Raw genomic sequence first — 22,504 nt, 5'->3', positions numbered from 1 at the left:
GTGTTTGCATCGCTCCACGGTCTTTTACACACAGACCAGCTCCACGGGGCATAAACCGTAAAACTGCCTGCCTTAATCTTAAAGACCGAGCTGATATTTCTGATCAATATTGAAAACTGATTTGAAGTGAAAAACGATGAAGATGATTACGGCACCAAAGCTGCTCGAAGCAAGCAGAAGTTACAATTAGCTGCATGCTAGTTCCGGTCCACAGCGATCTTAACAAAATAAAAGTCTCGTTTGAGCGGTTGGAATATCCAAGTGTTTGGTATTTACATATTCATACGTTCATAAATCTGTTTTTAAATTACTTTGTTTTTCTTTGTGAAGTCTATTGAATCTGTTGGGTGTTTTATATATTTTGTGCTTCTGATGAGTCAAAGGCACTTAGTATTCTTATTAGTAGTAATATTATTGTCTCCTCAACACACATATTTCGGATGTGTGGTGAGGAGAGTGGTGTTTTTGGTTCAGGATGTGAAGGTTGCGAGGTGAAACCCGTGTTTACTGGTGTGAACACCGTGGAAGGAAATTTGCATTTTTCACAGAACTAATACTGACATTATTCTGAAAAGAACGAACGAAAGAAAGAAATTGCCGTTGGACTTGTTGAACAACTCCAGCAGATGGCAGTAATGCAACACCATGGATCCAAGCTGCTGTTAAATCCCCATAGAAGAAGAGCAGAGCAGAAGTTATGGCTTTTATCTCAAATGACCCTTGAACTCAGACTTATAAAAGGTAGGGTGGAGATTAACTTAAATATATTAAAGCACCAATTACACATTTGTGACATGAAATGACATTTTAATAAAATAGAAAATAGAAAATATATATACTTTGTTAATACATCAACGTATGGATGATGTAAAAGTGTAAAAATACTGGGGTCAGAGGAAGTTTTCCTGAGGAGACGTTCTCTAACATGTCCTGAGGACAAACTGCAGTCATGTAGCACAGGAATGTCGTCATACGTCCTCAAACCAACTCAGCAGGTGTTTTTTGGTAATTTGATCTGATGTTCAAACCTGAATTTAGTGCTGTTCACATGTGATCAGATTACTCAGGACGGATGTTAACACCACATCTGAACGGGGGTTTAACAAGTACTGACATATAATACTGCAATAATGATGTCAGACTACTTTTTAATATAAAGTCATTTATTTCTAATATAAAGGATTTGTGGTATTAGTTACTTTATTTTAATAATATGAAGTACACTGATACTGAAACTGTACATCTGTATTTTTGTATTAAATTTACTTTAACAGTGTCAGTTAGTCTGTCGATTATTTAATAGTATTAGTTAGTCAGTAGATTACTTTCACAGTATCTATTAGATTATTCTACTTGAACAATATCAATACATTAGTACATTACTCTGACAGTACCAGTTAGTCAGTAGATTACCTAATTTCAAGTATCAATTAGTAGATTATTTTAAGAGTATCAGTTAGTCAGTGGATTATTTTAACCGTATCATTTAGTCATTGGATTATTTTAACTGTATCAGTTAGTCAGTGGATTACCTCACCTCAACAGTATCAGTTAGTAGATTATTTTAACAGTATCAGTAAATCAGTGGTTTATTTAACAGTCTCAGTTAGTCAGTAGATTATTTTAACTGTATAAATTAGTCAATGGATTATTTTTAACAGTTTCAGTTAGTCAGTGGATTATTTAACAGTCTCAGTTAGTCAGTAGATTATTTTAACTGTATAAATTAGTCAATGGATTATTTTTAACAGTTTCAGTTAGTCAGTGGATTATTTAACAGTCTCAGTTAGTCAGTAGATTATTTTAACTGTATAAATTAGTCAATGGATTATTTTTAACAGTTTCAGTTAGTCAGTTGATTATTTAACAGTCTCAGTTAGTCAGTAGATTATTTTAACTGTATAAATTAGTCAATGGATTATTTTTAACAGTTTTAGTTAGTCAGTGGATTAATTTACTCTTAACTGTAGATCATTTTCCTTCAGTGAATTGTTCTGTTGTTTGTTTTAGTCTGGGGATTTAAAAAAAAGGTAAATAATTCGTTACGTCACAGTTCTGCTGCAAACACTGGCGAATACTTGAGACGTTTCGATCTGATTTATCGATTAGCATCGATCGCTCTGATCTGAGGTGTGTCCGCCAGCCGCCATGTTCTTTCGTGACGTCAGCAAACGGGAAGTGAGCTCGTTGTTCTGCACTGTCTGGCTGCGGAGCGGGACGCTCGCGGACCAAAACAACTCTTCCTCCTCCTCTCTCTCTTCTTCCTCCTCGCGGACCATGGACGGGTGAGCGCGGGAAACCTCCCGAACCTTCCCCGCACGTCCCGCCTGTTTGTCTTCCTTCCTTCCCCGCGTTTCCTTGGTGATTGGACCGCACCTGCGCGAGCCCCTCTCGTCCGCCCTCGCGCCTCGGTGTTGTTGTTTACTTGTTTACCGATACCTTTTCTCGCCACCGAATCATACCCGCGTCCCGTTTGTCGCCCGTCGTCGGTAGCCCCCGGTTCGGGTTTTCTGCGTTTGTTTTGGTGTCGCGAGCCAACGGGGACGGTGTAGAGGTGGGGAGTGATCGTCGTAAATCTCGCGACAACTGCGCGTTCTCGTGCAGAACACGGTGGTGTTTTCGTTTTTAATGTGACTCGTCACCTCAACTCGATGATCAGAAAAAATGCGTTTGTTCACCGAGAACGATCGATTGTGTTCGTCATTGATCGACGTGTTCATCTATTCATCCATCTGTGAAACTAAACCAGAACATTCTGTCATTCATTCATTATATATTTGATGTATTTGACCATTTTAAAGAGCAGAGAGCTCATTGATAAAAAAACAACAACAATCGACTTATAATCATACAAGTAATGTTTAATAGCTTTTATTGATGCAGTTTATTCATACACTTAACTTTTAAGTTTATTTATATCTTATGTCTTGTGCAATTTACGAAAGTAATTTTAATAATTTTTAAAAGGCTCTGTTATGAGGATTTTTTCGGGGTCTGTTTTTATAAGATTTTCTTTTCGGGATCTGTTTTTACAAGACATTTTTCGGGGTTTGTTTTTGCGAGATTGTTTTGGGGTCTGTTTTTACAAGATTTTTTCAGGTCTGTTTTTACGAGATTTTTTTTTCGGGGTCAGTTTTTACGAGATTCTTTTTCCACGGTCTGTATTAACAAGATTTTTTTTGTGTTTTTTCTGACTGAATGAGATAGTGGAGAAGCTTCCTGTCTCCATCGCTGAAAGCAAATATGTCCCAGTTGTTCAGTTTGATCCAGTTTTACTTTGCTTTGGGTCCGAGACATTGGGAGATTCTACTGCCTTTAAGTTGGCAGTTGACGGAAAGAACGCTGGGATCTGCTGGAGTTTGCAATGGTCAGGCATGCCGACTACATGATCCTCCTGGAGCTTCTTCATCTATGGAAGTGTAATGCAACCAGCTTCCGTTGCATGGGTTGAGGAGCAAATCTCATAAATCTCATAAAAACAGACCTGAAAAAAACCCTTGTGAAAACAGAGCCTTTTAAAAAATCCATTTAGGTGAATGTAATACGCCTCCGTAGTGAATTGAATGTTATCTAAATGAAAGTCCCCTCCTCTTGTCGGCTCGTGTCTGCAGGTGCCAGCGTTTACCTTGTCTCTTAGCCGCTCTGCGAACATGAGCACCGTCAACCTGTCCACAGGTGAGACGTCCCTCCCACTCTCTCCCTCTCACCTGACTCTCACAAGTGATGTCATGTGACATGTTCTCAAAAACACTTCATTCACCCAGGTGTTTGTGTCTGTTCACAGTGGATGGCACTGATAGACTGTGTGTTTCTGAGCGCGCTCAGTGCATCCCGTCCCGGGTCCTTCACCTGCGTCAGCTTCCCCTCGACGTCTCCGAACAGGAAGTGCTCGCTCTGGCACTTCCCTTTGGCCGAGTCACTAAACTGATCACGTTGAAGACCAAAAACCAGGTGTGAGATGAGACGTTTGACGATGTTTTTGTTGTTGTTTTTTGTTTAAAACAGTGGTTCTCAACCTTCCTGGGCCCCTCCAGCACACACACACACACACACACACACACACACAGGTTGAACTATTCTTCGTAGTACCCCGCACTGACTAAACCAGAGGTGTCAAACTGGCGGTCCATGGTCCAAATGCGCCACTTCATTTCATGTCATGATGAAAACATGGGCCATAACCTTCCTTTAAACACAGCGTGTGTCACGGAGGTGATAGAATATAGACAGAATAAACCACTACATATTAACATTAACGTTCTCATCACAGATTCTTAAACTTTTAACATGTTCAGAAATGAGGTTACCTCCATTTAGGACCAGGTTTTGGTCTCCACGAGGGCTACTAGTCCTGACAAGGTCAGTATTTATGACAGAAAAAGGTCCCAAAGAGGTGAAAAATTGAATTATATACACACAGAGAGAGGGTAATCATGCTCTTTCATGCGTTGATAAGGTATCCTTTGTTTATGAAGATGTGTTTGGCTGGTTTGATTTGACTGTTTATGGTGTTTACTACACGTTTTCTCTCAGAACAGCTGATCACAGAAGCACATTATCATTGAAATGATAATGTGTTTTTGATCAGGTTCTCTCACGTTAGCTCTGCACACGCACAAAAAGACAAAAAATCCACTTTCCAGTACGGATCGGGATGCAACAACGCCGGTTCTAGTTCGTCATTGTCTTGAGCTAAATGCCATTTTTGAGAAACCTTGTCGTTCCAGCTTGTCACAGCACACTTGCTGGCAGCATCACACAGTAGGCGCGTAAGAGTTTTTGCATAAAGCAAATTTCACAAAACAATTTGTCTTTGTCGGACGAGCACACAGACGTTGACTCTTAGCCCAAGGTTGAGAATCATTGATTTAGAATAGTGATTCCCAAAGGCTGGGTCGGGACCCTCAGATGGGCCACAGGAGATTTATTTTGAGCCCCCAAACAAAGTTTTCCCAACCTTTGAGTTAAGATTTATAGTGTATATGTTTTAAATAACATGCATACAATGAGATGTAATTCTAGAAAATTAACCGTTTAACAATTCTAAATGACACTAGTTAAATATATGTTGGTTAATTTGTTGCTACTTGAGTCACTACTTGAGTCTGTGCAGTTTTCCTCACAGTGTTCTTAAAGTGCTGAGTCATGATAAGATTTTTGTTTTCTAGGCGTTTTTAGAGATGGCCTCTGAGGAAGCAGCTGTTACTATGGTGAACTACTACACATCGGCCACGCCCACTGTCAGGAACCAGCCAGTCTTCATTCAGTACTCCAACCACCGCGAGCTCAAGACTGATAATCTGGCCAATCAGGTGAGGAGAAGAGTCTCAGGCCACGCCCACTTCAATACGAATGCAGTTTCTTAAAAAAAATAAAGAAAGTCATGGCGGTCACTGCTGTGAAATTCGTTTGATTTGTTTGTCTGTTGACAGAGAGCTCAGGCGGCTCTGCAGGCAATCAGTGCAGCAGCAGTGCATTCTGGGAGCATGGCGTCAGGAGGGAATGGGCGGGGCTTAATCCCAGGTCAGAGTCCCGTCCTGAGGATCATCGTTGAGAATTTATTTTACCCGGTCACGCTGGAGGTTCTGCAGCAGGTCCGTTTGTTTTTGGCTTCTTGTTGCAGTTTGTCGTCGACATATTTTCAGATGTTGTTGTTGTTTGTGTTACAGTCACGAGTCTGTTGTTGTTGTTGTTGTTGTTGTCGTCGTTGATAGATCTTCAGTAAATATGGCACCGTGCTGAAGATCATCACCTTCACCAGAAACAACCAGTTCCAGGCTCTGCTGCAGTTCAGTGACGCCGTGCACGCTCAGCACGCCAAGGCTGTGAGTCACGCACGCACACACAAACACACACACAAATGCACGTTTGAACGTCTGCTGTGGACCAATCAGATGTGATTTCCTGTCTTTCAGGCACTGGACGGTCAGAACATCTACAACAGCTGCTGCACGCTGAGGATCGACTTCTCCAAACTGAGCATGCTCAACGTCAAGTACAACAACGACAAGAGCCGCGACTTCACCAGAGGAGACCTCCCCACCGGCGAGCTGGAGCCCACTGCCGCTGCCTTCGGTGAGACCAGCTGACCGTGCTGCACAACGCTAAATACGGACGCACTATGGCAGTTTTTAAAATAAAGGTGTTTGTGTTTGTGTGCAGGTGTAGCTCTCCCTCCTTATGGAGCGGCAGCGTTCCCGCCCACCTTCCACCAGCACACAGGTAAATCTGTATTATGAATTATTATTATTATTATTATTATTATTATTATTAACACTTGGGCGGGGCCTAATATAACTTGAGTGGGTTTTCCGTCCCATTTCCACCAAGTGGTTCAGTTCGGTACGTCATGTCATGGTTACCAAAATGACCGATCTGTGCCGTCACAGTCCCTGTAGGGGTACAAAGCGAGGTTATTAGAGTTAACGAAATGCAAGTTAAACATAATATTTGTTATGTAGTTAATTTGAGTTGGTTCATGAAAGTGAATCAAACCTCTCGTCTTTTATTGGGTTTTTTAAATTGTGCTCAAGATTGAGCTCCCTGACAATGTGATGTGTCTCATCAGGGTTATTTGTTATTATTTATGTGATGTTCATGTGTGTCTTAAGTCTTCAGGGATGGTTATTCATCTGTCCTAATGGCGTCTTTTGTTGGGTTTTTATGACACAATAATTAACGTGACCTTTTTTGCATGTCGCAAATACTCAATATTACAAAAAAATAAAACTAAGAAAAACTAAACTACAACTAAGCATTTACAAATAAAACTAGCAAACCTGCTCTATAAAACTAATTAAAACTATACTAAAACTATTATAACCCTGGTACCTAGCCCAGTGGTCGTGCTCCAAAGGGGGCGGAGCTAGACACTCAGTCTTTTTACTTGACGTCAGAGAATTATCGCTTACTCATCACTTCTCGTGGGATAAATCATGCCGAGGAAGAAACTACACAGATCGCCAGATGTCCTCCGTCGTTACCCTGTGTTTACTGCGGCACTTTCTTCCTGTTAGTGGAATTTGTTGGCGAGCTGCACTCGTATTGCGTCACGCTCTTATTATGGCTGGCTCACACATTCCATGCTGGAGACACAAGCCAGATCAGGGCAAAACACACCGCTACACTTATCTTTCACGGGGCCTTAATCTCCCTGGGCGAGACCTCATAAACATGGGTAGTGCCTAATCTAGCTTGGGTGCGTCTTATGCTGTGTTTCCATCGTGGTACGGTTCAGTGTGGTATAGTATGGTATGGTTTGGAATGATATAGCCCTGCGTCAGGCTTGCGTTTCACCTGATAAAAGCAGCTTTACTTACCCTGACTGTAGTCTGGTTGGGGCTGTTTGTTTTGGTACTTTTCCTAATGGAAATGCAAAATAAATCATATACTGTTCTGTACCAAACTGAACCGTTCCACTCGATTGAAAAACGGCTTTACTCACACTGGGGCGTGGCTTAATCTCCCTGTCCACACTGATGTTAATAAAGTTCTGCATGATCCCTCAGGTCTGTCGATGGCTGCTGTTCCCGGCTCGTTGGTGTCTCCCCCTCGTATGTCGCTGCAGATGGCGCCCCCTGCTGTCCACTCAGTGCTGCTGGTGTCTAACCTGAACCCAGAGGTCAGAGGTCACACTGTCACTCAGCGGCTGAAGCGATCGAGAGCGCAGCACTCTAACGCGGCTAACGTTTTTTTTTAAATGTCTTGTTTGTTTCCGCAGAGCGTCTCTCCACACTGCCTCTTCATCCTGTTTGGTGAGGAAACAGCTGATAAACAAACACACACACACATTGAAGATAGAGTTGAACAAAATTCTGAGCATTTAAACCTGAAGTCAAAGTTGAAAACTCTCAAGTTGAACAGGAAATGAAGGATGTTCCACTATTGTTTGTGTGTTTTCAGGTGTTTACGGGGACGTTCAGAGAGTGAAGATTCTCTTCAATAAAAAAGAAAACGCTCTCGTCCAGATGAGTGACGCCACTCAGGCTCAGCTAGGTCTTTACTCAGTATTGTTATACTTGTTACCGTTTTAAAATGGTTGATTAATAAATAAATATTGTCTCGACAGCGATGAGTCACCTGAACGGCCAGCGTCTCCATGGTAACGTGATCCGGGTGACGTTGTCCAAGCACCCGGTGGTGCAGCTGCCTCGCGGTGGCGCGGGGCAAGAGGAGCAGTCGCTGACTCGGGACTTCTCAGGCTCCGCCCTCCACCGCTTCAAAAAACCCGGATCCAAGAACTTTAACAACATCTTTCCCCCGTCTGCGACGTTGCATCTCTCTAACATCCCGTACGTACGACAACAATTAAGACCTGTGATGAGAGGCTAAGGTGGTTTTAGAGAATGAGCGTGTTTTTGATTCCTTGTCACTTTGTCTCCTTGTCTCCTAGCTCCTCAGTGAGTGAGGAAGCGTTGAAGGATTTATTTTCCTCCAGTGGATTTACCGTCAAAGCCTTCAAGTTTTTCCAGTAAGTCACAGTTTTTTTTTTCGGGCTTTGTTTTTACGAGAATTTCTTTTTCGATGTCTGTTTTTACAAGATTTTTTTCCGGGTCTGTTTTTACGAGATTTTTTCTGGGTTCTGTTTTACGAGATTTTTTTCGGGGTCTGTTTTACGAGATTTTTTCCGGGTTCTATTTTTATGAGATTTCTTTTGGGTCTGTTTCTATGAGAGATGTTACAAACCTGGGGGGATAAAAAAACTTGTAAAAACAGACCCTTTTTAAAATATTAAGCAATGCATTAGAATTGATGCCAGTAAAATGGAGCGGCGTGTCTGATCATGTCACTTCCTGTGATGTCACAGGAAAGACAGGAAGATGGCGCTGATGCAGCTTGCGTCGGTGGAGGAAGCCATCGAAGCGCTGATAGCTCTGCATGACCACCAGCTGGACCACAACCAGCACCTCCGCGTCTCCTTCTCCAAGTCCACCATCTGACCTTTGACCGTTGACCGTTGTCCACCCTCGACTGCTTTCAGCTTTTAGCCCGTTACCTGCACGTCAGTTAGCCTGTAGCTACACACAAGGTCATTTGTCCGTGTCGTCATGATTTGACGTGGATTCCGATAATTAACATTGACGAACGCTAAACCACGTTCCGAGTTTGAGGTCGACTTTTCTTGTGTTTCTTTGCAAATGAACCTCGGAGGTAAATCTTTTCTTCTTTCTTTTTTTTTAAATATATAGACACTTAAAAATATAAACACTAAGTAGTGTGCAGGCTAAAAGGCTAAAGGTAACATGCTAAAAGCTAATTTACATCACAGCTAATGGTCTGATAGCTGGTTAGCATCAGTGCTGAACTTCGCTGGCCCTGTGATTGACTGACCTTTTACCCTCGACCCTGTTATCTGACCTTTGGAGCTGACGGACCAATCAGACTGTAGGGATTCTGATTGGTCCATTGTCAGAACATTTGGACCAGTGGTTGAGCTCCAACACTCCAACGATCTGTGCCTACAAACACTCTGACATCATGGTGACGGATGACGTCACCAGGGGTCGTCGCCGTGGTTACAGCGGTTACAGAGCACATTCCTGAGTAAACCGTGCAGCAATGAATTTTGGGTAGTGGGGTTGATGTGGTGCAGGGAATAAAAAATAAATAAATAAATCAGGAAGCGTTTTTTTAAAGATTAAAAAAAAAAAAAAAAAAAATGTCAAAGTAAAAGCCCCACAACAGTAAATATGGTTTTATTTGTTTATTTAGCGTGGTAAACAAAAACTTGCTGCCGTAGTAACGGAACTTATTTATTTAGCTTAGTTTCCACTGTAACTTTCTCTTTTTAGTTTTCTCATTCAAAATCGTTTACGGTTTTAATTCCAACGTTGTCGTCAGCACGCGCCGTTTGCTTGTGCGTTCTTTGATGGCGATTTTGTTTGTTTGTTTGGTGCAACCTCAAAAATTCTTCTGTGCCTTATTTCTCGCAATTATTCCGCTGGGTTTACGTTTAGGTTTTAGTTTATGTGTTGATCGGACTTTTTTCTTTTTCTCGTAGAATATATTCATTTAGTTGATAATATTTTTGCTATTGTCGGTTTATATTATTGGGGTTTTTAATCATGAATGTTTGTATAGGTAAAGCTTTGTTGTACCGCCCACCTGTCGTACCTGCGTGTGTGTTTAGATATATATAATATATATATATACAGCATATGTGTGTGTGTGTGCGTATGTATCTATATGTGTGGGTGTGTCACTCTGCGCTGTGACTGGTTGATTCTCAAATGTCCATCCCGATTTTTTTTTTCTATTAAAAGTAATTTAAGTCAAATTCAGCTCTTTTTATATCCCGTCATCGCTGCCGTTAAAAAAACAGGAAACAAGCCAGAACGAACAGGAAGCTGCCGACGCCCACTTTGCCTTCTGACTTTACCTTCCTCCAGAAGTAGGCGTATGTTTGTAGTTTAAAGTTTTTTGTTTTTTTGTATGTACTCCGCTTCATGTTACATAAATTCTTGTGAAGATAAACAGTTTAGAAAATTTCAGATCATTGAATCTTTAAAAAAAGAAAAAAAAATTCGGGGCGTAAACCAACGTTTATTTGCCTTTCAATTGGACCAACTTATTTCCATATGATGACATCACTTCCTGTTTAAATGGCTTTCCAAACAAGTTACTATTATATGATCATACTTTTTATTTTTTACATTGCAAATTTTGATTCTTTTGAAGGCAACGTGTTGTTTTTGTTTATCAGAACTGTGACATATTCTCTACATGTGGGATTTTCTTTTTTACTGAATTAAACACTAATGTAAATTATCATGTGACCACGCCCACTCCACCACACCCCCTTTTTTGTTATTATTTACAGTTCTTTATCGCGCCATGTGTCCGTGAAAACCCAAGGAAGCTCGTTTACAAAGAGGAAAAAACTACGACACACAAACACAACCTTTTTTAACGAGAAACGGAGAAACAGAAGCAACGATGGGAAGTTTGTGCGTGACTCCCTTAACATGTTTCATGTTACCAGGCATGGGATGATATTAAATTTAGAAACATGTTTTTCTATCTCGCGTTTGTAAACAGAAAATAACATCTTTTATAATGCTAGTAATGGTTTTTGTAAGAGTGGAATCTTTTTTTGTAACGTTAGTTAACTTTTGTTGTTGATGTAAATGTTTTCTTTGACGTTAGCAACGTAATTATCATAACTTTTGTGTGCACAAATACGGATTCTGTCAATATTTGTGCATGTTTTCTGAACTCTTACAGAGACAAAGGAAACTGATGATAAACTTACTAACGTTACAAAAAAAAGCTATGGTACCAAAAAAAAGGTACGGAATGTCAGGACTCCCTCTTGTGGCTGTTCGCTACTTAGCGTGTCGGTAAACAGCATTTTCAGGTCACACACACACACAACAGATTTTATATCATCCCATTCCGATGTCTACGGAGGCGCATTGCATTCACCTCAAATCATTTCATTAAAAAGGCTTTTTTTCGGGTCTGTTTTTTAATGAGATTTTTTTTGGGGTCAAATTCCGTAAAAACACCCTGAAAAAATGATTCTGGGTGAATGCAATACACTTCCATAGATAGCATACATAGCCTGTTACTCAGGAGGGAACATGTACATTTGACCTTACATATATTAAGCAATGCATGTTGCATAAACCCCCCCCCCCCCCCCACACACACACACACACACAAAACCCTGTCAAAAAGAAGTTGTCTTATTTGATTTCATGTCTTTTACTTTTACTCGTTTACACCTGAACGTTTTGCTACTGCATAGTAGTTGTGGTGAATTGTGGGAGAAAGCGGATTATAATTGTTATTATATTTGAATATTTTTAATATAGAACATGTGCATGGGGGAGGAGGGAGGGAGGGATGGGGGCAGGGCTGTGTTTGTTTGTTTTTTTATTTATTCTGAAAGTGACAGGAAGTTGTAGCATGAACCACTGAATAAATAAAACATGTGACCACGGGGTGGGCCCGCCTCCTGTGTGACCTCACAGCCAGTGGCGAAGCAGGAAAACAACGAGCACATAATCGTTGAAATAATAAAACTTTTATTTGTTCCTGTGTTGACACGATCCACAACCATCAGTTGTGATAAAATAAAAATAATAAAAAAAACACAAATAAAGACCGCATCATAGGTTCGTCCGACACACACGCGTGATGTCATCAACCAAACCGCCAGATGCTAAGCTAATGGTTAACAGTAAAGACAGCACAGTGTTGGACTGAAATGAGGCGACCATGAAATTTTCTCATTGGCGTTTTTTTTTTCTTTCTTTCCTTTTCATTTTTATTCACAAAAAAACTCTTTATGGCGTTAATTTACCAGGAAACCGTTTCCTTCACTTAACAGGACGACGTCAGAGTCCACGCTCGCTCCTCATTGGCTGAGGACGTTCACATTTGTTTTATTTTTTAAAAGCTAGAGTCGTGCCGTGCTCCTGGTAATCAGATACGTTGCCGCCCGCTAACGAGCCGAGAAAGCACCAGCCTGCAACCGGCAACGGCGACGACGGTCAAGAGACTAAAACTCATAATATGCAAAATTATTTGCACTTTACTTTTTTATTAATTGATTTATTTAGTGGTGAAAACAACGGAGAAATGCATGGTGGAATTTCAAGCACGACTGAATGTACATTTTATTGTGAGAAAAAGAAAATTCATTTGAATTTCAAAATTAACTGTTTTTCAACACTGAATCTGGTTCAGTCGTGAACTTTTTTTTTTTCCTTCATTTTTTATGTTTTTTACAATTAAAAATTGAGCCAATGAAGAGTTCCACATCCTCTCTCTTCATTGGCTGATTTTTTTTTCCTTCTTTTTGTTGTCCAATCTTAGATCGGACAATTCAGTGCGACATGTCTTTTTTTTCCTCATCTTTTTTTTTTTAACCTTCCTGCGCTCTCATTGGCTTGTTCTGGCATCATTTCATTTTAGCACCAAAAGGAACATAAATAGTTAAAAACACACACGCACGCACACGCTAACACACACACACACACACACTTGTTTTCATAAAAAAACAAAAATACACATCAGTCTCTTCCCCTTAGAGGATGCGGAGGATGACGATGACGGTACACAGCCTGTTGCCAAGGCAACTACACATCGAGGATCTCCTCCGCGGTGCCGCCGCAGCGGAGCCGGTACCGCCCGGTTCTCCAGCTGATGGTCGGGTCCCACAGAGCTGACAGGAAGATCTGCACTGCCATCGACTCCCTGATGAACCACGCCACGGCAAAGTCCAACTTTGAGAAGCACAGAGGCCCGCCCTAAAAGATGATGTCATCCATGATTTTTTTCTCCTTTTTTTTTTTTTTTAAAACACAATTATTTTACATATAATCCTTTTTATTGCTTTGGTTTGATTTGATGTCAACCAATTTGATGGTTGACATCAAATTCAAGGACTTTCCAGGACCAATTTCCTCAAAATTCGAGGCCCAAATGTGCTGACACAGCTTAAGATGGGAGGGCAACTTGTAAGAGCCGCTTTGCCCATGGTGTCCACTTTTATTCTGCGTCTGGACAAGTGATTGTTCTTTTTGGGATCTTGGTCAGTCTTTGTAATTTTCTTTGGTGTGAATTTTCATTTCCCAGGCATCATGTCGTCATTTGCTTTCTCTTTGCTTAACTTTACTCAATCGTTCTGCAACAGAACCTCATGTCAACGACAGACAGAGAGATAGAGAGAGACGGTGGACAGTGTCCACAACACCGCTAGTAAATACAACTCTGGTGTGTGTTGTCCTGTTGTCCTGCCTAGTCTACACCATCAAGCAACGCAGGGCATGAAACAGTAGGTAAACGTAAACAAATAAGGACATTTATCTGAATATCAACTTCGCGTCTTGGTTACAAGAACTTTCCATTTATTACAAGGACCTGTGGGAACCTTGTTAAACTTCAGCTTCATTAATATTCTGAAACAAAAACAACAGGCAGTACCTGAACTCCAGTGAGCTGAACGTAGTCTGACAGAAACCAGGCGAGACAGTGACACATGAAGAAGACCATCATGTCCCACCTACACACACACACACACACACACACACACACACACACAAAACATCATCATCATGTATCTGAATATCACTAATCAAATGTTGCTGGTTTGGATAAATAACTTGGAATAAATCACCGTTTTTAATGATTTATTTGTTATATGAAGCAAAGAAGCCAGAACTTATTCACATTTATTGTGAATAATAATAATATTGTTGGGTGTTGTGTTCAAAAAAACACAACACCCAAACCGATTATTATTGTTATTAAAAAGTTCTCTCATCTTGTAGTTATCAATGAGATAAACCCCACCCATAGTGGACTATGATTCACCCACAAAACAAAAAACCCCGCCCATGTCAGGTGAGGTGTGAGACGTCACTGCTGCAGTATCTGAGGCGTTCAGGAACACCTGTAAAACTACTGTGTGTGTGTGTGTCCTTTTGCCGAGACCAACACTAACCGTTGGTTGAGTGCAGGTGAATGATTTGGTGGCGGTTTACCTGAACACGTAATGAGCAGCCCAGCCAATGATGAGGCTCGCCAGGAAGCACTCAGAGACGGGCTCCAGCACGGTGCCGGGAAGCATGTTTATCCTCAACTTTGTCCATCTGGAAACACAAACACAACATCAAAGTCAAAGTAAACTGAATCAAAAAACCACTATTGCAATATTGTAAGCATATCTGATCAGAATCTGAAATTCCCAACCAACTGTCCACATGTATATACAGTATATTGCAAGTGATCATCTGCGTGTGTACATATTGACATTGTCTAGTCTTCCACATGGATTTCTATAACTATAGGCCACGCCCCTGGAAAAACAAGCAGTCTAAACATAACAGTATTGTTCTTATCCCTGATTTCTTTGTACTTGGTTTTGAGGCATTGAACCCTAACCCTAACCCTAACCCTAACCCTATCCCACGTGCTATGGCCTGATAAATGGATTGATTTCAGCATTCTTCTCAACAGACGATGATGTTTAGATGTTGCTGTCATTTAACGTGACGCCAAATTAACATCCGTCTCTCCAGGTCTACATCATTGTTGTTGTGGTCACTTTAAAATCCTGTCTGAGCGACTGAGACGTTCAGACACATCACATTCTGATAAAAAAAACCAATCATAATAAATAATATTTTTTTGAAAGAAATAAAATATGCAAAACAAATTGCAGCAGTTTTATGTTGGTACGATAAACACACCAAGATGGACGCCAAATTCAAAATGGCCGACTTCCTGTCGCGTTGAGGCCATGGTCCCAATGGACTTATAACACAATGGCTATAACAGTCCCTGGCTTTCGTGCTCAAGCCCTAAATGTAACTAAATACTGACAATCAACGATCTAGCTGCTTAAATGTCTCATAATACTGTCAGACCAATATCTAAATACCTAACAGCCAATCAGAACGCAGAGCTCTGCACTCACCTGATCATGCGGGACTGAAACTGGCCAATGGAGTACGACCCGGAATTCTGCAGCGCCACCTGTGTTGCCATGGAGAACTTCCAGCCTCTGAGGAAACAAAAAGTAACGAAGCTTAAGATCCGACCGACTTCAGACAGGAAAAAATAGAATCATGCCAGGCGCTAAGGTGCTAACCTGTCGGCGATGGCCTTAGCCATGAAGTAATCTTCAGCGATGTACTGAGCGAAGGAGACCAAACCACCGGCCTGATCCAACACGTCCTTCCTCATCAGACACGACATCCCCGTCACACACTTGATCCCCGTCACGTTGGCGGAGATGTACGAGCGAGGGTGCGACGTGCCGAAATACACCTGCGCACACAGTTAGCGTCTGTTAGCGACAGTGACGCAAAAAATGTAAAACACGCGACTACAGTAGGAAGTGAGTACTTGTCAGAACGAACGCCCCCGCCAAAATAAACCATCAGGTGACAACATTGATAGCACTGATTTTATTTAACAGGGACGATACATCCAACATAATCTGAAATGGTAAATTAAAAGTATGTACGCCGTCCAGCTTCAGCTAATCTTCATGAATAAAACAATAACACAAACACAATAAACGTGTGGTATGGACATTAATCTCTGCTGCTTTCACACTAAACATCTACAGTTCTATAGACATTTAATTCCCAAAAGTTACATAGGTGTAACGGAGCAGGATGACTGTTCGATTTCCCTCGTCATTGTTATATCGTCGTCAGTCGTTTTAATGAACTGAGACACTTTTTTGTACGGCCAGACTTTGTATGGTTTTATAATGTATATTATTTATGACCAGGGACGGAGTGCGACAGAAAACCAGCCTGAGTCACGTTGTCATCCATGTTAGCTCAGCTGGTGAGGAGTTGCACTTTGAAACCAGAGTCCCAGGTTCACAGCCCAGCCCTGACAGGCGGATTCATGCATTCACCTCCCATTATGTTGTTATCTGACTCCAGATGTGAAAGGAAGGCAGAGTTGTTTTTTTCCATTTGTTCACTCCTGCGTGGCTTAGATTTGGTTACATAGCCATTTAAAAATGATAATTGTGACCAGGATAATAAAGATAATGAAGGTCTGAAGGGACCATTGGCCGCGGGAATCTTCACATTATCAAATCTGGCTGTTGCTGAATCTGTGGCCTGGTCCCAGGCAGTGATACAGGAAGGACAAATGTGTGAGAATCATAGTGTGCAGACATAAAGCCTCAAACAGTTAAACAAGTTTCTTTACAGGGTTCATCACATGACTCTTTATGGCGTGAAAACACGTTAGCCTCACCTGCTCCAGTGTGGCGGCGAAGCCTTGGCGGTCGGCAACATATGGCAACCCGTGGACCAACCCCACCTTCTCTGTCATTTGATTGGTCATGTCTGTCAGGGTGTCGGGTTTCACTGCCACACACACACACACTTGAACAGTTAGCATTTAGAAAAAAAACAACAAAAAAAAACACTGAAGCTTGCAGTGAATTAGCAGCGGTGGCGCTAACCTCTGATGCCACTGTCACAGATCCACACCAGTCCATACTTGGCGCCTTCATAGCCCGGCATCAGGTTGTTGATTTTGGGGTTGATGCCGACTTTCTTACCCCCTGAGAACCAGAGAGTGGCAAACGTGAACGTCAAGATATTTAACGCATAAACACACAAACACGCACGCAAACACAGAACTTGCAAAGTTTCTCACCGATGAAAAGACGAGCGTCCACGTTAGGATATTTCCCCAGCAGCTTCTTACAGACGTCGACCGCCAGGTCGTCGTGATCCTGGACGCACAGCAGGATCTCGTACTGAAACACAGACGCCAACATGACTCGGCCGCTGCAAAGCCCCACCCACAAATTCACCACCTGTCCTTCAGTTTTCATAGTGTGAACAAATATGGACGAACAGGACCCACGGACGTCTTGTGCTTCTAAATAAATCACTAGGGCTGTATGTTGGCAAGCTGGACAGTGTTTTCAAGTCACTCACTTGTTGTATGAACATTTTTCCTCATTTGCATATGCGTTAAAGGCATGTTGTGGCACGGTGGGCGGAGCTCGGACTCACCTTTGGGTAATCCAGTGTAAAGAATGTCTCCAGGTTGGAGATCAGGTTTGGGTCGACACCCTTTAGTGGCTTCAGCAGAGAAACACCTGCCATCTGTGCAAAAGACTGCTTGACCTCTGACCTCTTCCTGTGCAGATGAAGGCGCCTGAAGGACAAAGGTCAACAAACAATCTGATGTCAGAAGAGTGGTCATAATTCACCCTGTAAGCGTGGCCGTATGAAGCACTGATACGCAGCCAGCGTCGACTCCAGCGTGTGTTCTGTTCTGGGCGGCTTCTTTTGTTACGTTTCACTTCTTTTCTATCAGAAAGGTGAAGGTTGTGTCGCTTTGTGAACACAAACTCACTCCCCCGCACCAAAGTCCATAGAGAAAATAAGTGCACAATCATGATAATACGAATTGTTAGCGAAAATTAATTGAAAGAATGTAGTTTTTCTGAAGACACAGAGGAGAGACAACTCCTCAGGTCAGGACTAGGGAAACTTTCCATAGGAATAATGAAAACATTGACAGTTAAATCTTAGAACTTAAACCTTAAACCTAGAACTTAAATCTAGCTGGTAAATAACATACCATAGCATAATCTTGGCTAAAAGAATCAGATTTGATGCAAATACAGTGCACACTACTCACAAATCTGAGTCTTTTATGTTATTGTATCATTTTGCATGCACATCTGCTTATGACAAAACAAAATGCCAACATCTGTATATGACACAGTTTCTTTAAATGATCCTAAATCTACAGTTAATTCTCATTAATTCCCAAAGAAAGATTCCAGCCGTCTGTGTAAATCAGCAGGAAAGGGGAAACTTGAGTCTTTTGAGAATACAAATGTTTTTACATTTTGGACAAAGAAGACAGAAAAGAGAAGCAAAGGAAGCCATGTTGAGAGAAACCATCTCCCAACAACAATAACAGGAGGAGGAGGAGGAGGTCAGTGACACCACCTCGCCGAGCACCAACAGTGCTGTTCTTTCATCTCTTCACAGCCGTGTATACCTATAGGCGTGTCACGTGACCCCCCATGTGACTTTCAGCACTCTTAAAGAAAATGGAGCTCTTCAACAACTGTGGTTGCCTCTCAGGGGCAGTTTAGGAGCAGTCTGATGACTGTCATTAGGCCAAACTGGAGTTACAGTGAGCACCGCCCATATTTCAGAGGGTCAATTCCTGGATTTCAACACAGAAGAGAAGACGTCTCTACTTTTGGATAGCGATAGAGCTGCAATGATTATTTGATTAATTACTAAATTAAATGTCAACTCTTGTGAGAAGATTATTAGATTTATAGAGTTTTTCTTAATACTTAAATGATGCTTTTTCAGCTTCTTAAATGTTAATATTTCCCAGTTTCTTTGCTCCATAGAACAATGAAATCATTTAAACTCAATCATTTTACAACAAATGATTACTCGATTAATTCGAGAAAATAAGCGACAGTTTAATAAATCGTGAAAATAATCATTAGTTGCAGCTCTAAAAGGTTCTTCAACACACTTGGAAGGTAAAGGTGTAACTTCACTAATAAAGTTTACGCATTAAAGCTGCAAAGCACCAGTGTGCAGTTTTTGCTACCAATACCGCCACGGTCAAAGGTCAAACTAAATCAGCAAGTTCACTACAGGTCATTGTGAGCCGCTCAGCTCATCGGCTCCCAGCATGCACCTGTGTTTCAACATCGCACCGGAATTTGTTTCCTTTTCAAAAAAGGTCAAAAAGGTTAATCACACACACACAGACACACGTCTGTCGGAAAGTGGACGTTCACTCATTTTCAGCCTCTCACAGAAGAATTGTTGACAGTGCGCAGTCCTGGAAAGTCTCCGCAGTCAATAAACTGCCAAGTTAATTTCTGTCACACATTAAATAACATCATCAGATGACCAAAATGCTGCACAAACAGCAATACAAAGAAATACAAAGCAATAAAACCTGAGAATTAAATCAGCGCCAAGATAAACAATTAAACATTTTAAGAGATAAAACTATAAAATAAGTATTGTTTTACAATGCACAATAAAACCCAAGATATTGTGCTCAACCAGAGGTGAAAGTCTGTGAGGTCTTATGGAGTTTTTTTTTTTGTTTTTTTTTAAATTGGTCATGGGTCTGAGCTTAAGAGCCGCTACAGAAAAGGCTCCATCGCCTCTTGATCTTGGTATGTCAAAGAGAAGTCAGCTGACCGCAAACCTCTGGTGAGAGTGTGAGGTTTAAAAAGGTTTTTTTTCTTTTTAAGATAAGGTGGAATACAGACTTAGAAAAACAAATAATAAATATAATTTTAAAATACACAGAGAGCCAGTGTTACAAAGCCAGTAAAGGAGTGATATGTGTGCAGCATTTTGTTGTTGTTTAAAGGCATATCGCCAGACAACCACATAGCAATACATCACAATATCTGTTTAACTGAAGAAAAAAAAAGTGCAGGATTTCTCTATTTCTTCACAACATAACGTAGCTTTCGCCACCATTATCCAGCTGTTAACAGCTACTCTTTTGAGCAGCGCCACCGTGAGGAGACGAAGTAGTGACACCCAGAGAGAAAAACTGGCAGGGACTATATAGTGATATATTGTTTTTAATGCACTTTGTTCTCTATGTTGTGAATGAATAGAGAAATCCTGCACTTTTAACTTTTCACATTAATGTTTTGTTTTCTGCAGTTTGACAGTGGCAGCTTCACGTCGCTACGTCATGTTTCCTCATGGTGGCGCTGCTCAAATGAATGATTAAGATTGAGGAGTTTATCTCCATCCATGTGTGCACACTTTTGAAGACCAAGTCCAGCAGAGACTGGGTTGTTTCATGGCAAGGGCATACAAATCAATTCATCTGCAAAACAAGCATGTATCGAGAGAAATTCATAAGGCCCAAGGTGGAGCCCTGAGGTACCTCCGCAGGTTAGTGGGAAGCAGCTGAAGAAGACTGAACCATGTGAGGGCGGGCGGTGCACCTGACGCCCCCACACAAAACTCAAGGTGACAAAAAGATTGTTATGATCTACCATTAAAGGCAGCAGCAGTTGGGTCAAAGGGCACCAGGACCACGGAGTTACAACAATCAACAGTTTAAAGCAGGTAATGAAAACCTTTTAAAGAGAAATTTAGGTCCAGACTTGACAGTTGCAGTTGGGTCGTAAACCACATTCTTTGAGAGAAAAAGGGAGTTTAGAAATGAGCCTAAAATTGAATAGATACAAGTAAATAAATACAAGTGTGGTCGATATCATTGATGAGGGGATGTACGTCAGCATGTTTAAAGGCAGCTCCAAGACCAAGTATGTAAACACGGACAATTTTTTGTCTCTTAGCGTCTCCCACTTCCTTCTTCCTTAAAGCAGGCAGAGAGCTTGCTGGTAAAGGTTTGGTTTTAAACCCTGAAAACACATGTGCTGGCTGCATTTCAGTGCATTCTATGGCCTTTGCCAAAGTGCATATAAAAAGGTTGGAAAATAATAATCAAACAAGTGACAATTGGTCAGAGGTTAACAGTTATATACCTCTACAAGTATACTGCCAATAAATCATAAAAGGTTAAACACTGGACTTTTAAAGCCTTGACGATGAATAGCAATTGTATAGCAGAGTGAGTGACTTCAAGTCATGGGATAAATGTCCAGCTTGTGTCTATAATGAAAAGCTCTAATTCTGTCTTATTGAACATCTCAAACTCTGAACTTCTCATAACCTTTGACTGAGCCTTGGATCTCGTTTCGGTGAAACTGATTTACCCGTGAAAACCCCAGATTGCGCCATTGCTCCACTGCAACCAACTCCGTTACAAAACCTGAGGTTTTAAAATTCCTTGTTGTATAGTCACACACGCCAGCTTTTCCGCCTGGTGATTTTAATATGAGCAAATGTGTCAGTCAACAGACAACACTTTGATCTGGAGTGACACACAATATAAATGTGTTGCGAACCGTCCCGGAAACTAACAAAATAGTCTCATAAGGATGATTACATAATTTTAAGTGAATCAGATTAAAGCCGAATTACAGAGCAAGTCATATTACCTCGAAAAGTCATTTTATATTATCTGCCATAACGCGTTTTGCAACGTGAAGACCACGATTCCGTTAAATCGTCAAATTTTAAAACTGATTTCAACATTACAAAAGGAAACAGGAAATCTTTTGAGGTAACTCCAACGAATCATGGCGGAACAGACCAGGCTAAAACATAAAAGACGTTAAATACATAAGCATTGTTCCAAAACATTTAATTATATGGTTAAATTAATGTTCCACAAGCAACATGGACCCCCATCGAGGTGGTGTACAGTCAGAGCGACGCGGCTAACGGTTGACCAGGAAAACGCCCAGCAATTAAACGCTCAGACACGGACGTTTCGCCGCCTGTCACGCACCCGGAACCCGCCGATCAACGCCACTGCTGTGGCTCGAAAGTTCCGTGACCAAAAGTGACAAACGGGTGTAAAAATCACAGAGAGAAAGGACTCAACAGAAGCGTCACACTGCTAGCTGTTAGCCTAGCAGCTAGCCTAGCCGATTGTTCACTTACACGTAAATGATGGACATCAAATGCATGAGCCACAGCACGAAGAACAGGATGAAGCCGAACACGGCCAGTCCCTGCATGGCGAGGTCCAGCAGGGCCATGGCGGGGAGCGTGAAGCGGTGGCCGGCGTAGAGTCACACAGGCTCACCGGCCTTGGAACGGAACCAACCTAGGGGGCGGAATGAGTGGATCCAGCTCACGAGTGCGACGAGCTTGCCTTGGTTTTTAGGCCAGCGATCCGACCTCCAACCGTCAGCGGGGCACTTTAGGAACCGAACCGGGTTAGCGGCTTCGGTACCGCATACACAGTGACGCGGCTGGTCCCGGAGAATCCGGTGTCCAGACCACGGTTCGAGCTCCAGGTGTTTGACAGTAAGCGGACCGGCCGACGGTCAGCTGACCAACCGCGGACGTGAAGTTATGACACTGGAGGAGTCACTTCCTGCTCCCTTCAAGATAAAAGTTCTTGTTTA

At 41.7% G+C, this 22,504-nt stretch overlaps 2 protein-coding genes across 4 annotated transcripts; one reads left to right on the top strand and one right to left on the bottom strand.

Moving 5' to 3' along the window:
* Nucleotides 1–2,153: 2,153 nt before the first annotated feature.
* Nucleotides 2,154–11,649, top strand: ptbp3 (polypyrimidine tract binding protein 3). Of its 3 annotated transcripts, none has more exons than XM_058618107.1 (14): nt 2,170–2,285; nt 3,612–3,675; nt 3,785–3,951; nt 5,169–5,312; nt 5,433–5,594; nt 5,715–5,825; nt 5,916–6,075; nt 6,163–6,222; nt 7,509–7,621; nt 7,721–7,754; nt 7,903–7,995; nt 8,069–8,291; nt 8,393–8,470; nt 8,807–11,649. In XM_058618107.1, exons 2-14 carry the CDS (start codon nt 3,651–3,653, stop codon nt 8,937–8,939), a joined length of 1,503 nt encoding a protein of 500 aa, XP_058474090.1. In that variant the 5' UTR covers nt 2,170–2,285; nt 3,612–3,650; the 3' UTR covers nt 8,940–11,649. The 3 variants fall into 3 exon arrangements, with proteins under 3 accessions (XP_058474092.1, XP_058474090.1, XP_058474091.1); XM_058618108.1 differs by lacking the exon at nt 2,170–2,285 and adding an exon at nt 2,341–2,361; XM_058618109.1 differs by lacking the exon at nt 3,612–3,675 and having other exon boundaries at nt 2,154–2,285.
* A 363-nt stretch (nt 11,650–12,012) lies between these two features.
* On the bottom strand, nt 12,013–22,453 carry ugcg (UDP-glucose ceramide glucosyltransferase). The gene is made up of 10 exons (XM_058618111.1): nt 22,035–22,453; nt 17,508–17,652; nt 17,143–17,245; nt 16,946–17,047; nt 16,735–16,847; nt 15,602–15,780; nt 15,428–15,514; nt 14,493–14,600; nt 13,933–14,011; nt 12,013–13,256 (listed from the first exon to the last, which is right to left on the bottom strand). The coding sequence occupies exons 1-10, from the start codon at nt 22,130–22,132 to the stop codon at nt 13,086–13,088; spliced, it is 1,185 nt and encodes a 394-aa protein (XP_058474094.1). The 5' UTR covers nt 22,133–22,453; the 3' UTR covers nt 12,013–13,085.
* Nucleotides 22,454–22,504: the final 51 nt, after the last annotated feature.

The sequence above is a fragment of the Solea solea genome, chromosome 19 (genome assembly GCF_958295425.1).
Source record: "Solea solea chromosome 19, fSolSol10.1, whole genome shotgun sequence".
NCBI lineage: Eukaryota > Metazoa > Chordata > Actinopteri > Pleuronectiformes > Soleidae > Solea > Solea solea.
The sequence above is the reverse complement of the archived record's forward strand: the minus strand, read 5'-3'. Positions and strand labels throughout refer to the sequence as shown.